At 38.0% G+C, this 23,127-nt stretch overlaps 1 protein-coding gene and 1 long non-coding RNA gene across 19 annotated transcripts in view; one reads left to right on the plus strand and one right to left on the minus strand.

Moving 5' to 3' along the window:
• LOC128191763 (uncharacterized) overlaps window positions 1-23,127 on the minus strand; it is a 63,144-nt gene that overhangs the window by 34,385 nt on the left and 5,632 nt on the right. For 11 of the 18 annotated variants that reach the window (XM_052864023.1, XM_052864026.1, XM_052864036.1 and 8 more), the window contains exons 2-4: window positions 9,567-9,647; window positions 7,910-8,573; window positions 843-5,756 (exon numbers count right to left, since the gene is read on the minus strand). In XM_052864023.1, coding sequence (XP_052719983.1) covers window positions 843-5,756; window positions 7,910-8,573; window positions 9,567-9,647 — 5,659 coding nt within the window. Of the gene's footprint in view, window positions 1-842; window positions 5,757-7,909; window positions 8,574-9,566; window positions 9,648-9,818; window positions 9,841-13,811; window positions 13,834-13,957; window positions 14,608-15,858; window positions 16,116-19,577; window positions 19,669-22,528; window positions 22,586-22,748; window positions 22,874-23,127 lie in introns of those variants that run through there. The other 7 variants (XM_052864035.1, XM_052864025.1, XM_052864027.1 and 4 more) reach the window with 7 other exon arrangements.
• LOC128191765 (uncharacterized) lies at window positions 6,565-8,004 on the plus strand. Its single transcript, XR_008244458.1, has 3 exons — window positions 6,565-6,714; window positions 7,270-7,470; window positions 7,876-8,004. It is a non-coding gene; the product is annotated as an uncharacterized LOC128191765 (long non-coding RNA).

Consider the following 23,127-nt stretch of genomic DNA (forward strand, 5'->3'; position numbering starts at 1 on the left):
ATTTGGCAGATAGGCAATTTCTAATTCTGGTTTGTGTATATTTTCTCTCTCCATACATGACATTGACCAAGGATTTGCAGCATTTAACAAGTGATGGGAGCCTCATTGTGAGAGATTGCTGTATACAGTTCACTATCGAGTCAGTAACCTTGCCATGCTAAGAGTTTCATCTGTCAGATAACTTGTGTTCTAATAGAGTTATTCCCCTTTACCAGTGAAAACCAATATTTCCAGTTGAATATCCAACTGTTTTGTCATAGTTGAGTGGTGACAAGTTAAAAAGTTATTAAAGTTAACACCAATTCATTTCAATTTTACACAATCATCTACACCAAATGCCTTCAAATAAATTTAATCCCTGGGATCTGATGCTGTTTACTGGCTGTTTGAAACAGAGCCAAGCTCTCCCTTTCATCTATCTGCTTTGCATGGAGAATACATTTTGTGATCAATGTATGCTAATCAGGAATTTAATCGGCCTAGCTTACTCTGATTTTCCTCAGGAGTCAATCATTATCAGTTCTAAGAGTAATATTCATCATTTCAATATGTGAGAGATCCCGGAACTGGCACATAGGGGAAAAAACTGTCAAAACACTTTTTTTGAAATTCCTGCATTTTGCTTGATTAATAAACCTAATTATATCTGACTCAAAGTACAGAACATTTTTTTTATGTTTACAAAGAAAACTTTTGGTATCCATAGAATATTATAAACTTCTGTTAAAAAAATCTTTTATCAAGCTGAAAAACTTTATACGGATGGAGTTTTCATTAAAAAGAAAGAGTTGAAATGAAATACCTCTTTTTATCTACTAATTTTACAATTTATTGATATTCACCTGTCTAAGCTTTCAAGGCTGCTTGACTCCTCTTTGTTGAGGCTGGACTGTGCCTGTTTAGCTCGCATGTGTAGCCCCTCCCTCAGGTGCCCGGGCTCGGACTTCTTGCCCACCTTGTGGACACCCCATGGGTCGTTTGTTTCAATGTCCGACAGATAGTCCACATTCTCCATCAGAAGGTCATCTAAGTTAGTCTCCTGGGACCTCATAAGAATTTGACTTATATCATCTTTGGACGGTTTGATATCCCCGGTCTTTCTGGGACTGGCTACTTGGAGCTCCCTCTCACTGATTGTTTTACTTCTGTGAACGGACGACTTTCCCGGTCTATCAGACATTGATCTACTGTGTCGGATTTTGAATGACCTTTTCTTTGCTGGTTTTCCAGATTCTTCTGTCGATTTCTTGACCTGTCCCCCCTCAGTCGTTGACCCTTCACTGACCTGTCCCCCCTCAGTTGTCGACCCTTCACTGACCTGCTCCGCTTCATATGTTTCCTGTTTCTGCTTGACCTCTGTTCTAGCCAGTGACTCTCGTTTGGAGACTTTTTCTGGGTTCAGCACCATCTCAGCCCTGGGTTGATCATACTTGAGTGCAGTTTCTGGTTCTGGGGTTGAGTGGGACCGGGGCACATTTTCCACCCCTGTGTGTTCACTCTCTGATGTCTCATACTTCAATTCCTCCGTCACTGGCACTTGTTTGAATGTTTGCCTTGTCACTGCAGCTTTCGACACCAATTCAGATTTTGACACTGCTTCCCCATTCAGAACCATTTCCTCTCTGGAGATGTCAAACTTCAGGGCAGATTCAGAGTTAGGTATTGTTCCAAAGTTTGGAACATTCTCTGGCCGAGGGGAAGAATCTGCATTTGCTACCCTCTCATCACATGACTTTGTAAGGGTTTTGGTAGGGACCATAAATTGGGACTCTAGAGTTTCATGCAGTTCTGGAGCAAGGGTCACTTCTGCTTTAGGTCGAGTTTTATCTGTTTTAGTGGGTTTCACTTCCTGTATATTCTGTTCAGCCTTGGACTGTGACTTGCCTTGTCGGAGCAGTTTTCTCGGTTGATCCTGAAGTTTGTGACTGAGCTGCTGTGTTGCTGCTTTACTTGCCTCTGTTGTGCTCTGTTTTGTATCTGCTGTTTTGGCTGGGACATTCTGTGTTGAATCAGGCTTCTTATAGGTGTGAAGTTTTTCCACTTTTGACTTACTTGTTTCTGAAGTTGTTGAAACTTTTGAATCATCCTGGACCTGATCAGTTTTTGCTGGTATTGATTTCTTTACAGGAGTGACAGAGGATCGGGATCTAACGGGACTACGTCTCCTTAGCTTAGTTGACCGGGAGCCTGCCTTATTTGTGGTGTCTGTATCCTGAGATTCTGTGTCTTTGGCACTCACCTGCTCTTTGATGATTCTCTCTGTTTTACTAGGGACTTGTTGAGCATGTTTCGTTCTCTCTTGTGACATAGTATCAGTGGTAGATAAAGTTACATTGTGTGAGACAGGTTTCTCATCAGGTTTATGTGTTACAGATTTTGAGACAGTTTTTGGAGTTGCTGTTTTTCTCACTAATGGACTAGAGATTACATCAGACTTTGACAAGTTTTTCTCATTAGAAACTAAATTATCTGTAGAATGAATACCTGACACAGTAGTTTTACCCTCTAATCTCTTAGATACAGGGCTTGACACATTATCTGTAGCTTTTGAAGACAACAAAGAAGTACGGGATTTTCCATCAAACACTTTGGCACGAGCTATTTGAGGTTCTGGAGCTAAGACAGTCTGAACAGTCTCATTCTTTTGCCGAGACAGGTCACTCTCACTCTCATTTTTACTCGACACACTATCGGTCGGGGATCCTGTCCCCAGGGCTGAGGGTATTGTGGGGAGCTGCCTTCTCCTCTTCTGTGATCTGGCAGCATCAGAATCCTCTTCAACAAATCCTGTTCTCTCTGCTTCTAACAATTTAGAATTCCCAGTACTGACAAGATTAGAATCTGGTTTTGTTTCTTTAGAAGAAGAAAATGCTGTTCCGAACATAAAACTTTGCACAGGTTCAGGCTTAGAAAAGGCTTGTCTGGCCTTCTTCATGTCGAACAAGATTTCCTCCGATTTACTGGGATCCTCTGATGAAATAGAGGAAGACATGGCTGTTGTTGAGGTCACCTCATCTGATGAGGTAGATGTGTCCAGCTGAGGAGGGGAAGGGGCTACCTCCTGTGTTAATGATTGTCTCTTGGTCTTAGCCTCCGAGAAATCTGTTCCAAACAGATACCTATGTTTGAGTTTCTCTATTGACGATTCATCTCCAAGGCTTCTCCTGTCTGAACTTGATGAGCTTCTTCTGCTGTTACCTTCAAGTGGTGAATCAGTTAAAGATCTGCGGTGCCATGTCTTAGTGTCTTCATCCTCACTTAGTTTTTTTTCAAATAATTTTTTATTTTGTGCTATCTTCATTGTTAAAGGAATAGCATTTCCAGATTCATCAAATGATTCCATTTCTGTTGATGGTGGGGCCTCTTTCTCAGTTTCTGGGACACTTTCTGTTGCTTCTTTTTTCAGAGACAAATCTTCCCTCAGACTTTTGGACCTAGCCACAGGAGATGAGAACTTTTGAGGTGATCCTTCCCTCATGCTCTTTGAGCGGCCTAGTGATCCCTCACCACCCTCGCGAGATGATGTAAACAGTGACGGCACAAGTTCTTTTCCTCCGCCTTTGTCACTTGGCTCTGTAAACATGGTGGCCAGATGAGCTAGCTGCTTTTTCCTCTCCTCTTTATACCTGGCTATTCTCTCAGCTCGTGACATTTGATTAACATCCACAGAAAAAGCAGAGGGGAAAGTCAAGTCCCCGCTACATTCTGGTTGCTTTCCTTCAGAGTCTCTGGGTTTTTCTTCTATTTTGGCTAAAGGTGTCTTTGATCTCTCTTGTGTCCTTGTTCTCTCCTCTGTCATTGGTGTGCTAGATTTGGATCCCACTGAATCTGTGGTCTTACTCAAATTGTGACTTGTTTTGTTGTCCGTCTTCTGCTCAGCTGCCTTCTTCACCAAAAGACTACTGACATCAGTGGTTTTAGCTCTACCATAAACACGCTGAAACCTTGGCTTATCAACTGCGTCCGTCTCTTTAGGAGAGGTGTCTAATGCTGACTTTAGGGTTTTGTCTTCTTGACTTTTAAGTTTATCATCAATGCTTTTAACAACTGTGTCTGCACTTCGGATGGATCTGGAACTTGTTGATGAATCAGGAGTAGGTTTTTCTGTGTCTGAGAAAGCCTTTGACGTTCTGAGAATGGATGAGGATTTCTCTGCTGGAGGCTTGTTTGAAGTTGTGTCTTTTTCCTCACTAGCGTGTTTTCTCTCTGATCGAATGCTTTTAGGATCCTCAAATAAGAGGTCACTCATGTGTTTCACAAGTGAAGGCCCCTCTTGTCCATGATGTCGTGCCCTGCCCAACCGAATGGCACGCTTAGAAGGTGCTTTTTCACCCTCTTCTTTCTTTTCACTCTCTGACTTGCTATCTTTGTACAACTGGACGTTTGTCTGTATCTTCTCTTGACTTCCACTGCTGTAATACTTCGTTAATTTATCATCACTAGTGGCAGTGTCTGGATTTTTTATTTCACTTTTATTAGTTTCATCTTTTGAGTCAGATGATGATAGCTTTTTCCTGGAATAGAGACTTTCAGGTTTTATGCTTTGGGTTTCATCTGATGTTTTAGAGACAGTGGTTTTTGGCACACTTGAACTATTTTGTTCAACATCGGTCTGTTTTACAGAATCACGTACACTATCAACATTAGAGCGTGAAGACACAAGAATTCTTTTCTTGGGGTCCAAACGATTTTGTTCCATATTGTCCTGTTTTAAGCGTTCACTGCGATTTGGCTGAGATTTAGGGACTTCATCACATTGTTGCACAGAGTTTTTTAAATCTTCAATCCTTGCGAGACTTTTCCTGACATTCTCTGAAGCTGTTTCTCCCGTCTCTTTCACTTTCACATCCTCTTTATGCCTCAGAGATTCATGAAGAGCTTTGGCCGAACTCCATTCCTTGGCCTGACTAGATTCTCGACTTTTACTCTCTGAATCTTGAGAAATGTCTGAAGCACCATCCACGGAATCTTTTAAATGATCTCGCTTTCTCACGGCCTCCCTATATCTCGATCTTAGTAGAGGACTCTCACTGGTTAATAAGAGATGTTTTATAGCATCAGCATCCACAGATTTGGGTCGTTCCAATTTTTCCAAAATATTTCTTCTCTTGACTTCCTGTTCATTAGTTTGATCAGTCGTCTGCTCTTTTGTTTGAGTGGGAACACGTTGGCTGGGCAACATTTTTGTTGCTTGTTCACTTTTTTTCTCACTTTCCTCCTTTGCTCTTTCAAGTTCCCTTTTCTCCTTTTGCTCTCTTTCCAATTTTCTTTGTTTCCAAGGTGCCAACTGAGAAAATTCAGTGGAATCTTTATTTTCGAAACTATCCTTCTCAAAGGATCCGAAACTGGGTTTCTCCAGACTGTCTCGAGTTTGTTCAAGTCCGCGCTGTGAATCCCCAGAACTCCCTCTTTTCCACTTCTCATTAAAAGAAGCACTGTTTAATGATTCCACTGAATCTTCTACAGAGGAAAAAACTGGTTTTTCCAGGTCCGAGCTTCCACCGATGTCGCTGGGTTTTCTTGACCGATACATCTGGAAGCTTCCTTTGATCTGTGTGGCGTCTGGTGGCGTCTCTTTCTTGTCATCTCTGTTGCCGCGGTACCTCAGACTCCGCGACCGGATTTCTTGGACATCCACATCCTGACTTTGTGGAGGATTGTCGTCTGCTGGCAGGGGTTTGTAGCGCTCATATGGAGGTCTTACTTTTCTGGTTGTTTGGGTTTCAGGCAGATTGGAGTCCTCTTTGTCTCCATATCTACAAAAATTGCACATAAAATCCAGGTCAGTTCATTGCTTTCCAGGTATTGAAATCAAAATCACATTATTAATAAGATAGAAATTTCTATACAAGCAAATTAATAACTTTGATATTTACCAGTGTCTTATTTACAATGTTGAAGTCATTATCTATTCACATAGAGAAAAGATTGATAGTATGTGTATCCCTCTGAATAAAAGGTTCAGATGTTCATATCTGTTTATTCTTTGTTTACAAATATTTTCTTTGCTAATCAAGCCTTCTTCATAACAGTTATCAAACAAACCAATCTTATCAAGGTTGGTGTTGAAAAGTTTATCATAAACCAATTCACCTGGCACCTTCCGAAGAGGCCAAACTTGGGGTACAATCTCATACTCCTCTCAATTATATAATGCTGCATATTTTCTACTGATCTTAGAGGGTTCAATAAAATATTTGGATCTTCACAGATAACACAATAATGAGTCAAATGTTTGTCATTGATAGGATGATGAAATCCTTTGAAATCCTCTATACTGGGAGTCTATTTTACCCATGAAGGACGGTTCCTGCAATGTCTGCAGACTTGGATACAAGCACCCCCTCAGGCCACTTGGACTTTTACATGGTGTAATAATTTCTCTTCAGCCTATCAGTTTCTCCGCCCTTTGACTTAAAGCCTACAATTCACCCAATAAACTTGTATACTGAACAAAACAAACACGTCTCCTTTTTTTCCACGTAAGGAAGAAAGAGGGTTAAACTAAATTAACTTCAAACCAAGATAAATGGATGATTAAATCAATGTAGCATAAAAATAGTTCCTCGAAATGAGAAATAACTAAATGAGAATGAGAGCATGCAATAAAAACGTCTCGTTACTGCAGGTAAAACAAACAGGTCCGTCTACAGTGTCTGTGTGCACTGAAGGCAGTTCAATTATCACACCTGAAATTCACCTGGCAACCTCAAGGTACACTTAAGTTTCCTTAAAAAACACTTTAGTATCTATATTACCGTACTATTTTAGATTTAGAACCACATCTGATAATTTTGAAAAGGTTCTATTGTTTTCTCAATGTGCTTTACTTAAATGCAAAAAAAGAATAATTCTAGGTTGTTCTGAATTGATTTTTCTTGTTGAAAATGAAGAGACAAATAATTGGAAGCCGCATAAGTCTGAAAGACATAGTTAAACAAATCTTCAGGTATCAATTATTACGAATACTGTCACATACAATTCTCTGACACTGTCAAAGTCCCTGGAAGCAATGCCAGCAGGAAAAAAACCAATTCTGTTATTAAACAACGTAAGGATTCTAATTCATTTTTTTCAAAAGTTATTTGTAAAGAAGGATATTATCACCTATTATCCTTTCTAAACAACCAAGATCAACTGCTTGATAAATTGTGAAAACTAATATGCTGTGTTTTGTGTGTAGCCTGCCTTTGGGGTTATTTCAGTTTACAGACCTTTATATTTATCAGACTAAGCATTTTTACAAACAAAGCTTTTGTATTTCTCCAGGATGGTAGAAGATATGTAATTCAGCTTATGAGAAAAAAAAATCCCTCCAACCAATTACCTGGCTACAGTGTGAGAGATATTTGATTGCACCCAGAAATCCTGTCTTTTGGAATATCTGGGACAATCAGCGATCAAGTTCTGAGTTGGCGTGCCTTTTCTCATCAGCGAGCCAGAGTATCTACATCCATTCAAAGTTATGCAGTTAAGTGCCATTTCCTATCTGAATGTCGCGAACTTCTTTGACACAAATGGAATCATTTTTATAGATTAAATATACACTGTATTTCTTTTTTCTATGTACTTTAACAACCAGTTCCTCTCTCTTTTGTCACCAACATATTTGAGCCACTCAAGAATCTAAACCATTTTCTTGATTGAACCCTAACTAAAGTAAATAAAGACTAAATGCATTATCAGGGCAAATAACACATTATCAACTTCTTATTCAACAAGAAACAGAACAGCCTTCTGTAATGCAATGACTTCATATTTCTTATTTCCTTTTTTAATTTTTTTGTTTTTTTTTGGGGGGGGGGGGGGGGATAATGGCCTCTCTACCTTATAGAACTCACTTAATAGTCTACAGTACCTCTGTCCTCTTTACAGTGTGAACAAAAGTAGAGGTGAGATGAGTATTTACCTGTTAGAGTATTTTGGCTTGAGTTCGCTCCCCTGATGACCCCGTGAACTGTTGTCTATACTGGTAGCACCACCATACTTCTCACTGGAGGCACCACCGTAACTTGTTCCAAATTCACCACCTCCACCGTACTTTGTTCTTGAATCACTGGAACCACCATACTTAGTTCCTAAATCACTGGATGTGTATTTGGATCCAAGGTCACTAGAGGTGTATTTTGTACCTAAGTCACTGGAGCCACTATACCGAGATTCTAAATCACTAGAGCCGACATATTTAGTTCCATAATCAGTGGAACCACCTCCATATCTGGATCTAGGATCTGAGGATCCACCATATCTAGAACCAATGTCTGAAGTACTGTATCTATTTCCAGTGTCCGAGGAACCGCTGTATTTACTTCCAATGTCTGAGGAACCACTGTATCTTGTTCCAATATCGTATGAGCTGCCGTAAGAAGCATGTCTTTGCGGTCTTTGACTTGACTGGTGTCCACCTGATGTGTGCCCGTATGATGAACCTAAAGCTTGAGAGCCTGAACTTGAACCAGTGCTGTATGAACGAGTAGCTGAGGATTGTGGGTAGTCATATCCTCCCGTATATTTGGACATAATTTCATAAGTGTGAGGGTCTAAGCTACTAGAATAGCCATTGTAAGAGGGACCTGCAAAAGTAAAACATAAAATCATATAATCAAAGACAAAAAAACAGGACCTATACAGATAATCAACCCTTCATTTTACACGACATCCTTATTACTTAGCGAACTGTTGACAGATAAAGGAGGATTGGGACACCTCCTTTTTGAGATGTACTTTCTTTTATAATAATAAACAAAATTTATCAACCCTTACTTTTTTTTTTCACAATTGGTTAAAGCAAGAGCTATTTTAAGCTATTTCAAAGCCAAAGATAATTGACATTGGAATATACAAAAAGGTGATAAAATTTGAAATTTGATGTATCAGTTCATTTACTATCATCATTATTATAACCCAAAGTATCACATTTCATCTTTCACTCAAAGAAAACAAAAGTTGCAAAAATCTCAATTCAACTTCTGCCTTGGTCACAAGTCTGTCATAAAGCAGTCTGTAAGACCAGATGGACCAACAGACAGGCTGGTTGCTGATCAGATGTTTCTTATCTGTATGTAGCAGGTACATGTGAAGAGAAGCAGTGTAAGACATGTTCCTTATGATCAAGATAGAGGAGTGAGTCTTATTCTGGGTCATCAGCTATGCTTAACCTAAACCTAGGTACATACACACAGACATACAGACAACATACGTACAGACAAATCGACAAACAGACATACAGACAAACAGACAAATAGACATACAGACAAACAGACAAATAGACATACAGACGTAGACATACAGATGTACAGACAAACAGACATACAGACAAATCGACAAACAGACATACAGACAAACAGACATACAGACAAACAGACAAATAGACATACAGACGTAGACATACAGATGTACAGACAAACAGACATACAGACAAATCGACAAACAGACATACAGACAAACAGACGTACAGACAAAAAGACATACAGACAAACAGACGTACAGACAAACAGACGTACATACAGACAGACACACAGACGTACATACAGACAGACGTACAGACATACATTGTAAGTACTTACCGGAGTAGTCATGGTTGGAGAGGGCGTAGGAGGAGTAGGGGAGATCAGCACTGCCAGGCCGGCTGATGTAGCGGCGTCGACCTGTAAGTAAATCAAACGCTGGAATCAACACTCGGCAGACAAATCAGAGATAGGCATACACCCAGGAACAAAACAACTCCTAATGGAGTCTGACAACCTTGTTAGATATTAACAGAAACATAATTAAACCTTCTCCTTCAGTTCCTAACAAGAATATTTTTGTCTACCTACAATTCATGTCAAAGATTGAAGTTTTTAAAAATCAGGACGACAGATGTTTCGTGACAACTTGGCTGTCGTTAGCTGGGCCGCTGAACTCTGTTATGACAGTCAACAAAAATATACAAACAAATAACGTAAATAAAGTCCTACAAATCAAAATAAATGGGAGCGTTTGAACAAGGGAGTGCTTATTATTCTAAGCAGTGTTGACACTACTATTTCTTTGCAGTAAAAAGATAATTCTAAAAACTACACATTTAAATGTTCGGGTCATGGAACCTGATCAAAATCAGCAAAGACGATATCTGTTGGGGGGAACTGGATAGCTTTGACCATGGTTCACTGAGGTATGACATACATATCTATGTGGGCAGATATAATCGAGCAGGGATATCCAGGTTATCGGGTAATTCCTATATACAGGGCAATACTAGATCTGACATCTGTGACATTTGACAGATGGGTAACACAAAGATCTTCAGAAACCAGAAAATGTGGGGTCAGTTCAGTACAGCTACTCAGAATACACAGTCAATTCATGGCTACTGCATCAGTACAGCTACTCAGAATACACAGTCAATTCATGGCTACTGTACTACTCAGAATACACAGTCAATTCATGGCTACTCAGAACACACAGTCAATTCATGGCTACCTCAGAACACACAGTCAATTCATGGCTACCTCAGAACACAGTCAATTCATGGCTACCTCAGAACACACAGTCAATTCATGGCTACTGCACTACTCAGAACACACAGTCAATTCATGGCTACTCAGAACACACAGTCAATTCATGGCTACTCAGAACACACAGTCAATTCATGGCTACCTCAGAATACAAAGTTAATTAATGGCTACTCAGAACACACAGTCAATTCATGGCTACTGCACTACTCAGAACACACAGTCAATTCATGGCTACCTCAGAACGCACAGTCAATTCATGGCTACCTCAGAACACACAGTCAATTCATGGCTACTCAGAATACACAGTCAATTCATGGCTACCTCTGAACACACAGTCAATTCATGGCTACCTCAGAACACACAGTCAATTCATGGCTACTGTACAGCTAGTCAGAATACACAGTCAATTCATGGCTACTGCATCAGTATAACTACTCAGAATACACAGTCAATTCATGGCTACTGCATGAAAAATTGCAAACTCATACACGTATACACTGTAACCTGTTACTTATGCAGGTAAACACTATATAGAGTAACCTGTTACTTATACAGGTAAACACTATACACTGTACCCTGTTACATATACAGGTATACAATACACAATGTAACATGTTACATATACAGGTAAACATTGTAACTTGTAAACTCATACAGGTATACACTGTAACATGTCATTTATACAGGTATACACAATACAGTGTAACCTGCTACTCATATAGGTAAACACCATACATGTAACCTGTTACATATACAGGCAAACACTGTAACATGTTAAATCATAAAGGTTTACACCAGTACAGGTGTCAAGTCCTCCAGGTATACATCATTAGTAGTTAAGTAATGCAGGTATATAATGTAATTTGCTAAGTCATACAGGTATACAATCATATCTTGTAAGGTCAAAGACCATCGTCAAAAGCCACAGGTTTTGTGTCCATTCTATGAATAAAATGGACACAAAACCCAAGGTTTGTGACGATGGTCAAAGGCCTACGAGTAGAGTCTATAACCACATCTTTAAGATGCATACATTCAATTCACATCCCGTAATCTACTTGCAATAAAAGGTTTTTTGAACTAACTCTGTCATCTTACTGATTTATGTATGTATAGATTCTGCATCTCAAACTTGTAAGACTTGCCTCAGGGTTTTATAAACATTAAAGATGCATGGAAATTTTGTGCAAATAAAATGCTTAGTTATTCCTCCATAATGTTTCAGAAAACAACAAACCTATACCTTATAAATTCAGCAAACATCAATTGCTACAATATAAATATCATGATAACTAATAGCTCCCTTTCTTGTTAATAGTAATAATTTGACTTTAATGCATTGAAATAGTAAATAAACAAAAAGGCTGGAAATATTACCCATGTAAGAATTAATTATCTTAATGTCAGGAAGTTATAAAAATCCCAGAAAACAATGTTATATGCTAATATATACCATGATTAATGGTATCTACACTGCTAGTAAACCCTTTGTCAAACTTGATAAAAGTTCAATTAACACAATTTTTTTTCTAAATTGCATGTAGGATTAAAAGGTTCTAGGCTTTTTTTTCTTTCTCAAGCGATGCAAGCTGGCTGATTATTTATAGAATAGAAACCAGACACTGCATTAATCCATGCAAATTTGATGTAATCCCTGGTAATTTCATCAGCTCGTTTATTTGCACGCCTGTCACATTGGGTTCTATAGACTCGGTGCACCTCTGACCCAGCAGCATATTAATAATTGACACAGAATACAGGTGTCTAGCCGTGATTCACCCCTCTACCCACACACCCACCCCAACAACCAATGCCAGCTCCTGATAAAAAAATTTTTTTAAAAAGGCAAAAACTCAGAATGGGCTCATTTTTAAAGGGAATACGACAAGACTAGTTGTAAGTGGCAATCCCCAAGGGCTTGATAATTAAAAATATTCCCTCCGATTCTCATCAATTATCTAAACCATACTGCAATGAAATTAAACAGTGTGAAGGATAGACCCCAACAGCACATCAAATCAGTTTTGTTTTTTCACAATATGGGATCAATATCTCTCACAAAACCTTTTTATCAAGCTGATACATCAGTGATATGCTATTCCTGGCTGACTCACAGACACAGCTCTCAAGAGAGAAGATGAATCTGACATCTTATCAGGTTAGGAAGCATTCTACAGAACACAGAGAATATGTATGGAGAAGATCTTCCAGCATTCGGCAGAGCCTATTGACAAAGGCTAATTTGAACTTAAGATTTCATCATTCAGCATTTGTCAATACAAACCTTTCAATACCATAGGATACACATCACCTGCCTTACTTTTTTACATTCTCTTTATATCCTGTGGGACATTGCAGTATATACCATCAAATCTTACGTGCTTCTGGCCACATTCCCCAGTCAATATTCCCTTTCCTATTGCTTTTACCCATGATATTAACTCTCCACTAGCTTTTACCCATGATATTAACTCTCCACTAGCTTTTACCAATGATATTAACTCTCCACTAGCTTTTACCAATGATATCAACTCTCCACTAGCTTTTATCAATGATATTAACTCTCCACTAGCTTTTACCAATGATATTAACTCTCCACTAGCTTTTACCAATGATATTAACTCTCCACTAGCTTTTACCCATGATATTAACTCTCCACTAGCTTTTACCTATGATATTAACTCTCCACTAGCTTTTACCCATGATATTAACTCTCCACTAGCTTTTACCTATGATATTAACTCTCCACTAGCTTTTACCAATGATATTAACTCTCCACTAGCTTTTACCAATGATATTAACTCTCCACTAGCTTTTACCCATGATATTAACTCTCCACTAGCTTTTACCTATGATATTAACTCTCCACTAGCTTTTACCAATGATATTAACTCTCCACTAGCTTTTACCCATGATATTAACTCTCCACTAGCTTTTACCAATGATATTAACTCTCCACTAGCTTTTACCCATGATATTAACTCTCCACTAGCTTTTACCTATGATATTAACTCTCCACTAGCTTTTATCCATGATATTAACTCTCCACTAGCTTTTACCAATGATAGTATTACCAGCTTTCCACTTGCTTTTACCAATGATATTCTCTTTTACTGATACTATCTCTCCACTTGCCTTTCCTAATGAGACTATCAGAAATCTCATTCTTTGGAGTTTAAGATAATTACTACTTACTAATCCCACACAGTGTCTGGAGCAGTCATTAAGAATAATCGACTTGACACAGAGAATATGGTGTGATATAAGAAACAGTCAAATAAAACTCGCACACACACATACAAGAACACTCACTTCTCATGGGCTCACACCTACATTAAGTACCATAACTAAAAAAATAAATAAGGAGGCATTCAATATCACATAAAATAAGATTACACCTAGGCAGTGAGCTATTCCATTCTAAGTTTATCCACACATTGGACAAGTTCCTGCTATACCTGTTTTCCTTGGGCTGAATGCTTCACAGAGATAAGTTATTCATGTTGCCTGCACTGCAGAAATCTAAGGTGTAATCCAAACATGTCGCAGAATGCTTGTGATGTAAACATTCCAATTCCTTGCTATTTGAATTGACAAAACTAAAAGCCAGTGTTGATTCAACGATCGAGGAGACATGAATGAAATCCCGGACACCGATCCCCGGTGATTGTCCGACCTGCCCACTTCACTGACTGCAGGCCCAGCTATTCTCCTTGGATTAAATCACAAACTCTCCTAATGCACCACTCCAGCTATTTACATATGTATGCACTATGTCAGAAGAGAAAAAAAAAACTTAAAGGAAAATTGCACTCCTTTTCTATATCATTTAAAAGGACAGGCGGGTTGACTTGATGAATGAACTGCCGACAGAGTTACTGATCCTGACTGCCGAAGTGTCTGCAACGGAACCTGTGGCAGTGATATGATGAACCTGGGTAAAACTCCTCACCAACCCAACCCCTGGCCCACTGAATTACACAGATCTACCTGTAACATCTACACTTCCCAGAGAACAATTTTCACCTGGTCAGACACAGTAACAGGTTCTGCTACAAAGGCTCAACAAGGTCGTAAACACTTAATAGCGTAATTGACAATCTGTTACAAACTTGTTTCTTTGATGGTCTAGAAGCTATTACTGTATCAAATTTGATCTCACCTGTTCTTAAAAGGCTTACGTATCTACCTGACTTAGATTTCAAGGTACCTGATCTTGTCTTGATCATGTAATACTGTCAAACTTCAAGCACTGTGTTTGTATTCAATTTAATTCCTATGCACAATTAAAAAAATGAAACCTGCATTCATTTAAAGACAGCTGTATATGCTTAAAGAGATAAAAGAGATTTAATTCTCAATACTAAGATAATAGCAGGGAATAAAATGATTTTATCACAAAATCAACACAAATAAAATAATTGAGAGGAAATCAGGAAATACAAGACTGGCCCTATCTCCCAACTGATTGATATATCTGACTTGAAGGTTCTGCGACTGCCTACAAGTTTGTGATATCTTCAATGACCTTACAAAAACACTGCCCTAGAGGAGGAAGAACAACACATAGCACCAGCATCAGTATATACTCTTAGTAGAATGCAATCAATGGAGAGAGTGTTTGAAGGGCTTTCCATGGGATGCAAGATGCAAACTTGTTATAATGTGTCATAAAACAACTCTATTAACAAATTGGAACAGCCAAACACTAAAAAATCTTGTTCCAGTTGCAAAACTGTTCAACTGATGTGTTTATTTTGAAAACAACCTCTAGTGGAGAGCTTCAAGACCTTAAATACCATAGTTTACATTACTCGGCAAATAAAAGACTACATTTGTTTGGTCCAATGTCAGCTGATGCCAGGAGTAATTGCCACATCAAGCGGAGCAGGTCTAAGCTAAAGTCAAGTGGAAGGGCCACATGGTTAACCACTGTTTATACCCCACCAAAACTCTACTTGCAATTTAAGACATCATCTTTATAAAATCATCCTTCTTAAATTTTCCTCTCTTGTAATGTATAAACATCGAAGAGGAATGCATTGAATGTGATTTTGGTGGTTTGCCAGGCTTCGGGCTCTGGGTTTAGTTCTTCGATTGTATCATCAACAGAAGACACTTTCATCTCTTGATTCTGGGCTTGTTTTTGTTTTCGCTGCCTTATGTATCTGCACCCAACATACTAGGGGGAAGAGGATGATAAACTGTCAGATATATAAGAGCAACTTTCTGGGTTTTGCCTCAAAGGCTCATCGTAATTAGGGTTATGTTAAACTTGCTGAGAACACACAGAAATGGCCCCCCTCTACACTCTACATTACATCATATGTTTACCTGTTCACAGACTCAAGTTTCTCACCTGTCACAGCAAACATCATCTTGATAAATTCCTCAAATTATCTCTTCCACTACAGTGTCTTTCTAATTTCCCTTTCATTCACATGCTTTCTTCTCTCCATTTTCAGCTCGTCAACACGGTACACAAATATTTCATCAAAGACACACAAAACACATGATCTATAATTCATATTCCTATTTGTGGAATTAGTGAGTAATGGCATCGTTACATGTAGCTCTCATCAAGGATTATCATTGATTTCCAAGAAATAACAGTCCCTGACATATATATACCCCATGAGTAAGTACAGGAATTAGTCCATCGCCGTTTATATGGTATGTGTAAATGCTAGCACTCTATTAATGTACAACACCTGTCGGAACACCTTATCAAACGAGATCACCCTAACTGACCTACAAGGAATTACACCACCACGGTAAACACTGCACTGCCATATTATTACATCCCTGTGATGATAGCCAATAAATAAACACTACAATGGTCTAGCGGTCCTGCACTTCATAAAATTCATCATATTCTTAATAATCTCGGCCATTCTTCGCCGGTATACTGCAGTCAGACTTAAATACGACACAAAGATCCGTATACTTTTAAGATCCTTTGAATCAATTATGTACAAGATCACAAAAACAAATTTTTTCAGCTTTATGACATCTGAATGTTTCTGTGCGTGCTATACAGTCCATTATTGGGCATTATCTATAAGCTTTTCAAACAAGTCCATTGTGTTTTCTTCCATGAGGGTGCTGTAGGCTATAGTGCGGACACTAATCTATCAGTCGGTCACTGAACTAGTCCACTTAATGTCCAGTAATTAATTCAAATAAGTTTCAAATCAACTTGACCGTAAAGTCTCCACACATGAATAAATTAACACACAAGTAAGTAATGTACATACTCTAATCAAGGTCACATGATGGCAAGACATCTATAATAGTCCCGGGATAAGTGCTCCCCTGTGTATGTCCCTAATTAAACAGTCTGGTATGAGGTACTGGACCGGCCTGTGTATGGTCCAGAATAAGAAACATCTCACGGATAATTCACCTGTGACACTAGATAAATCCTTGCTTGTAAACCAATTTGCATGCGTTATCAATTAACGTGGTCCAAACGGGGCCAGCTTAATTTGCACGTCCTTTCTGACTCGGACTGAAACCTGTATCATATTTCTTGTTTATAATCCCGATACAAGCAGAGAGTCCCAACATATCGAGTTGGTAATTATAACAAGAAAGAGGCCCTGCTAATTTATGAATTCAGACCAATTGTGAAAAGAGACAACTGTCATTTAAAGACACCGTACACAAATCAGGCTTATTCAAATCAGAAAGCAATAAGGAAATTCTTTAAAATATAGTTCTGATTATACATCAATGTCTCAAACCTTTGGTCTTTTACTATACTCTAATTCTGAATGACATACCAAGACCATAATCGGGGATAATCTTGAACCAACACAACCACTACATTTTTTTAACAGATAATCTACTAATTATTTAAACCACAATGCCTAACATCGAAAAGAATGTCAATATTATGAGCCGATGCCAAATTCGAGTTCCATACCTCTTTCACAACTTGACCAAGAGATTCCCCCTTCCCTGCATTAAGTGCTTAGCTCTTCATGGGAATGTACTTCTTAGAAGACGCAACAGAAAAACAGAGGTTACTGGTTCAAACCCACCAAAACAAAAGTCATATTTAGTCAGAATTCTATCTGAAATAAATATTCATCACAGAGTCTGATGACTTATAATGTAGCTGTACTGTTATGTACATGTTTGTGACGTCAGTTGCTGTGAGCGTCTGAGGTTTGTTCTTTATGATGGAGACTGCAGATCTCTCAAGAAACCAAAATGATGAGACATTTACTGCACTCCGGTTACGTAATACATATAAATGCAAAAAAAATAGCATGCACTATAAGACCAAGAGAAAATTCTAGGGGTATTTGGTTTCCTCACTATTTCTTAGAATGAAAATACTACATGTATAAATATCAATAAACTACTTCTTATGATGACACATGCTTCACCCCCAGGAGTGACCATGCAGTGCATTCAAACACTGCACAAAATAATTTCCTCATATTTTTCCTGTGAATTTGGCTGTACAGTGCAATTATCTCAGCTGAATTATTCGTTGTCTGGAAAATTAGATCCACGCTGCATCACCTGAAGCATGACTGATGGAATATAAGTGAAGTTATCATCCGTTTAAAAGAGCTAACCTGTTTAGCTCAATACAATACTATTAAAACCATTAAAATTCTACACCTTAATAACGTACCTCCGTTTTTTTATATTTAGTCAGATATATGATAATTACGATATAAAGCACAGTTTACTCTGTGATCAGCTTAAGCATACACATTCATTACTTTTATTGCTTCTGAGGACTCACAAAAAACCTTCAAATAAAGTAACTGAACATTCATCAAAATACATAAAAAATATTTGATGCAAATCCAGCATTTAATTTTACCTTGAGAGTGCAGGTAATAATGAGTCTTCATTAATAATTAAAACAGTGCTTGTGTATCAAATTATCAATTGCAGCCATTCATAGTATATGCAATACATCACACTTTGCATCACCTCACATACAGTTAGACTTAGTCAAATGCATGTAGTGGTTTATTGTTAAAAAAAAGGTCCTAGCCAGCCAAGTGTGTAAATCAAATGTACGACAAGCGTGATGAATATTCTTCTCTAGACCTCTCATTCTACATTCAGTGCTCTTGACTTCCCCCAATTGCCATATTTATCCAATTTACAAGCAATAAATAGCTGCATGACCTTTTCCAAAAACTTTTCAATGTCTCCTACAAAGAAATTCGAGTGAATCTCTGCAACACAAATTTGACTGAAGGTAAAAAGGTTGAAACATAAGGTGAGATATATCTACAGAATGCAAGCCCTCACCTTACAGAGTGACTCGGCGACCCTTTGATTCCAGACAATTAAATGCAGCAACACTCTCACCACCTAGTCCCAGATCTCTTTCCTCCGCAACATGTGCAGATCAGATATGAGTCAGTATTGAAATCTTACAAGATCTGTATGATATTCAAGAATTTCAAGCGCCCCTTCTCATTGGAGGCTAAATGATTCATAATCAAGCAGCATTTGGTGGGGATTGTTCCCCTCTATCAGTGAGGATTATAAAGTCAGTAGATGACTGTCTGCGTGAGTTCAAGAAAGCTATCACAAGTGGCAATTATGTGACAAGAGAGATCTCTAAAAGTCACCAGATTAAAAAGTTCACGAAGACAGCAGAGACAGACCTGTTGACAGTACGTACAGGACTACTGCTACTGCACACTATCAAAACCATCTATTTCATTCCCCACATTAGATTGGTGTTTTTATTTGAAGTTAAATTCAAATCAGAACCAGTACAAGAGCCAGAAATTTCCATTATTTTTAAATTGTCTTGTGACTCATAGCAATAATAAAGATGTAACACCAGCTCTAACACTGAATGAAACCAACAAATTGGATTTTAATAACACCATGGAATTTGACACCAATGAAAAGCGTACCTTAGCTAATTTGATGTAAGTACCTCTAACCTTATTATGAATGAATGCTAGGTATCATAGAGCACGCAATGGTTCCCAATCATTTAAATGACACACAAAATGTACAATCTAATGACAACAAATCTAAAGGTAACCCCAAAAAACAAAATTGTTCATCAATTCTGTAACTTACTTGAATCCGGTGCTGTTTTATCTCCAAACTCTTTTCTATATTGTGCAAAAAAATATGACTCCTTTAAACTCTCCATTATATTGTGGTGTATCCTGCAAAATCGTCTTATCCTTGTTTATAAGTCTGCCTTTCAATGCGGTCAAAAGAATAATCCCTCGCCGCGTTTAAGCCTGTGTTCAATTCTCTTTTTTTCCACATCATCACTCGCGTAATTAGGTTCTAGATTCAATAAAACATTTGATGATTTCAAGTTAATATTCCGTAAAGTGAGTTACAAAAATGGACTGTCATTTGAGACTTCCTCATAAATTTCTGATGAATATTAGAATTGCACAGTCCTGATTAACGGAGTAAGTCCTCGGATTTCTCTCTTCACAGTGAATGAACAGATTTACCCAACAATTCCATGTGGTTTCTTTATACATTATGAGGGGTTTATTTAGAAAACCATTCAACACCTAAAACAATATTTACACTGACCTCCAGAACCCAGCCAAAAACAAATTTAAACATCTCATCAGCAAGTCTTTCCTTCTGTCCAACGGACTGTCAAAAATCTCCCAAATTTTCTTTTCCACTTGTCATCACAGGCGTAAATCTCCGCGTTAGAGTCAAAATTTCTCCTTAAAAGGTTCATTCAGATACCATTAGGTGTAACAGTGCGATCTTCCACACCCAAACAGACACCAATATATTCCATACAACGTCTTCCAATATACTTTTAAATGGCCAAAGTAATCTATGTACCTTAATGTAAAATTTTCATCTACATTACAAGTGAGGTGATGTGATCTGCATATTCAATCATGGGCCAATATTAAAGCCTGTAGGCTGAGAAAACCAAACAGCCTTTGAGTGCAAAGACATGTAGAAGGGGGGATGCCAAGTGTGTGACCAGTTGACATCAAAAGTTTTGACAGGTAAAACATCCACTAGGAATCGATAGTTCTTGACTTGATTTCTGGTGAGGCCAGCTCTATATATACACAGGCAGATTACACTTATATCAGATCAATAACCTATAAAAACGGGAGACATAGTTTTTTATAAGTAACATAAAAATGTCTTCAAAACACTCATATAACAGGGCAGAATATTATTTAAAAAATATTACTATATGAAGGGCATGTCTCCTTCAGTTTACCACTCCATACCCTCAATGTGATCAATTAATAATAAAATGTAATGGATGAAGGAATGAAATTCCATCATAATATTGCATGAATGATCTTTTTCTATAACAACTCCACCTGTTTGTCTACTGGCATGGATTGCTTTGTCTGTCTGTCTGTCTGTCTGTCTGTGATTATTTACACATGCCACTACCCGAGGGGATTGGACAGATTCCCCATGTGGTCAGTACGGACAGAGATGATAACAAGGTATGTCACAGGACAAGACGTGCTGCAGATACAGCCTCTGACGAATCAAGTAAGGCACATGAGAAGAATTACCCAGCTGTCACATAACGTCAGCACCCACATCAAAGTCTTTCCTTGTTTATAACAATCATCAGTAGATGCTTCCTGATCTGTGTAATGCTAACTTCTTGGCAGCATTCCCCATCTTCCCCAGTCGTACATTCGCCCCATGATGCAGGGATCATCTACTTCAAATTTATCACCCCTCCCCCACCCAGCAAATTGAAATTGAGTTGGCACACCTTGTTATTTGATGAAATTACTTAAAATATTATGTCTAGAAATTGATCATTCAAAACATTACATTCAAATTCATGAAAGGCACAGACAAATTGACAGGAATTGTTTTCCTCTGCAAAAATCCATGCTGAGACAGCTGGTGGATAAGATGGGGGGGTTTGAACAAGGTATTAATCAAGGTCAATAAATCTCACTCCGAGACTGACCAAAAGTGTAAATATTGACCCGATTCACATCCAGTTACAATATGGACAGGCTGTGTTGACATTTTACATTAGTCAAATTATCGAATCAGAAGTCCAAGAGGTTCATTATAGAAACCTATTAAAAAGTAATTGCCTGTATCAACACCATATATCGTGGCCTCCTATCATCATTCAACACAGGGCTATTTATAGCAATCAGTAGGTTCAACAGAAATAATAACAATTTTTTGAAGGCTGCCACATTGCCAATGCATACTGCACATATCTGTCTGAATCAGTTAGATAACATACAGCATCACTTTTGGTGTTATAATATATTATCATATACATGTAGTTTTTTGTTTTTGTTTTTAATTTGATCACTTCATATTGATATCAACCCACTGATATCTGCTATCCATCAAGCCACAGCCATTATAAAATCCATAAAGCCGACAAAATCCAGCAAAGAACAATCAGCAGGTATGATAATTAGCAAAGCATGTCAGACACGGGGCTGTTAGAAGGAACCAGGGTGCCCCTCACCGACCATAGCCGAGACCATCAGAACTAACTCCTTTATTACCACAGGTGTGAATTTTATTTCTTTCATTATGGAGTGATTTTTTCTGTGTCCTTATGATTAGGTGGGTTCCTGTGTATAAGTTCATCAGGTGTGACAAACCCTGAACTTGAAGAGAACTGATCTCTTAATGATAGAAGTATAGAGTCCCTTAGCAAAAATACAAAAATTCATCCCAGCATTTGAAATTGTTTCTAGAGACACAATATCAGTTCCAAGAAAATGTCCTATTTAACTTTAATGTATTTAAGAACAGGCACTATTAAAAAAAGACAACAGAATTTCAAGATTTCAGTATAATTAGCTATGTATATGTGCATACTAAAAACCACATAGCACAACAGCATTTCCCAATCAAATTAAATGGTGCACAAGCTCAAATGATCTACACTGTACATGTTTATGGAAAATAATTGAACAAATATCTTTTTTAGAGTATCAAATAGCATTTATGAATTTTTCTGATATTAAAATTCATTGAAATAAAATATTAAGAATGCATTTGTTGGTTCGTTTGCTTACCTTCAACTTGCCATATATAATGCTACCGTCACTCAACGAAATGGAAATCCTGATTCACTTAAAACAGGAAACAAATTGAATCTTAATTTCCTTCAAACTATTAACTTGATAGACAGTGTCAATATGACATTCACATTTCTATTTTTCTTAATGATTAAATGATGTAATAAAAGACTGGTTTACGAGCTGAGGATAGTGGAAGTAGTCGTATATGTCTTACCCTTCTCCTCCCCTGAATTTCCTCACCAGTAGTGAAAAGAAAAACTCCCTACATACACTAAGTGTAATTGATAAACAGAAGCTAGTGGTGTTATCAGCCATCAACTGTCTAACGTTTCTGAATTATAACATCTCCCTGCCTAGAGCCGACTACACACCAATCACCTTTATTCTCACCTCAGCAAAGTCGAAAGATTAAACCAAAAAAAAATTCTAATTTGCTAAAACTTCTATTTTTAATCAGGAATTCTGTTTAGTTGTTGTCTGGTCCTTTGTTGTTTTGTCTGAGGGGTAGGTCGTAGAGGCTAGAGGTAGAGAAGTCCCTGGACACAAGTTCTTTCATTGCTAGGAATTAGATTTTCAACGAAGGTGATTAGTCA

The sequence above is a fragment of the Crassostrea angulata genome, chromosome 7, assembly GCF_025612915.1.
Source record: "Crassostrea angulata isolate pt1a10 chromosome 7, ASM2561291v2, whole genome shotgun sequence".
Taxonomy (NCBI): Eukaryota; Metazoa; Mollusca; class Bivalvia; order Ostreida; family Ostreidae; genus Magallana; species Magallana angulata.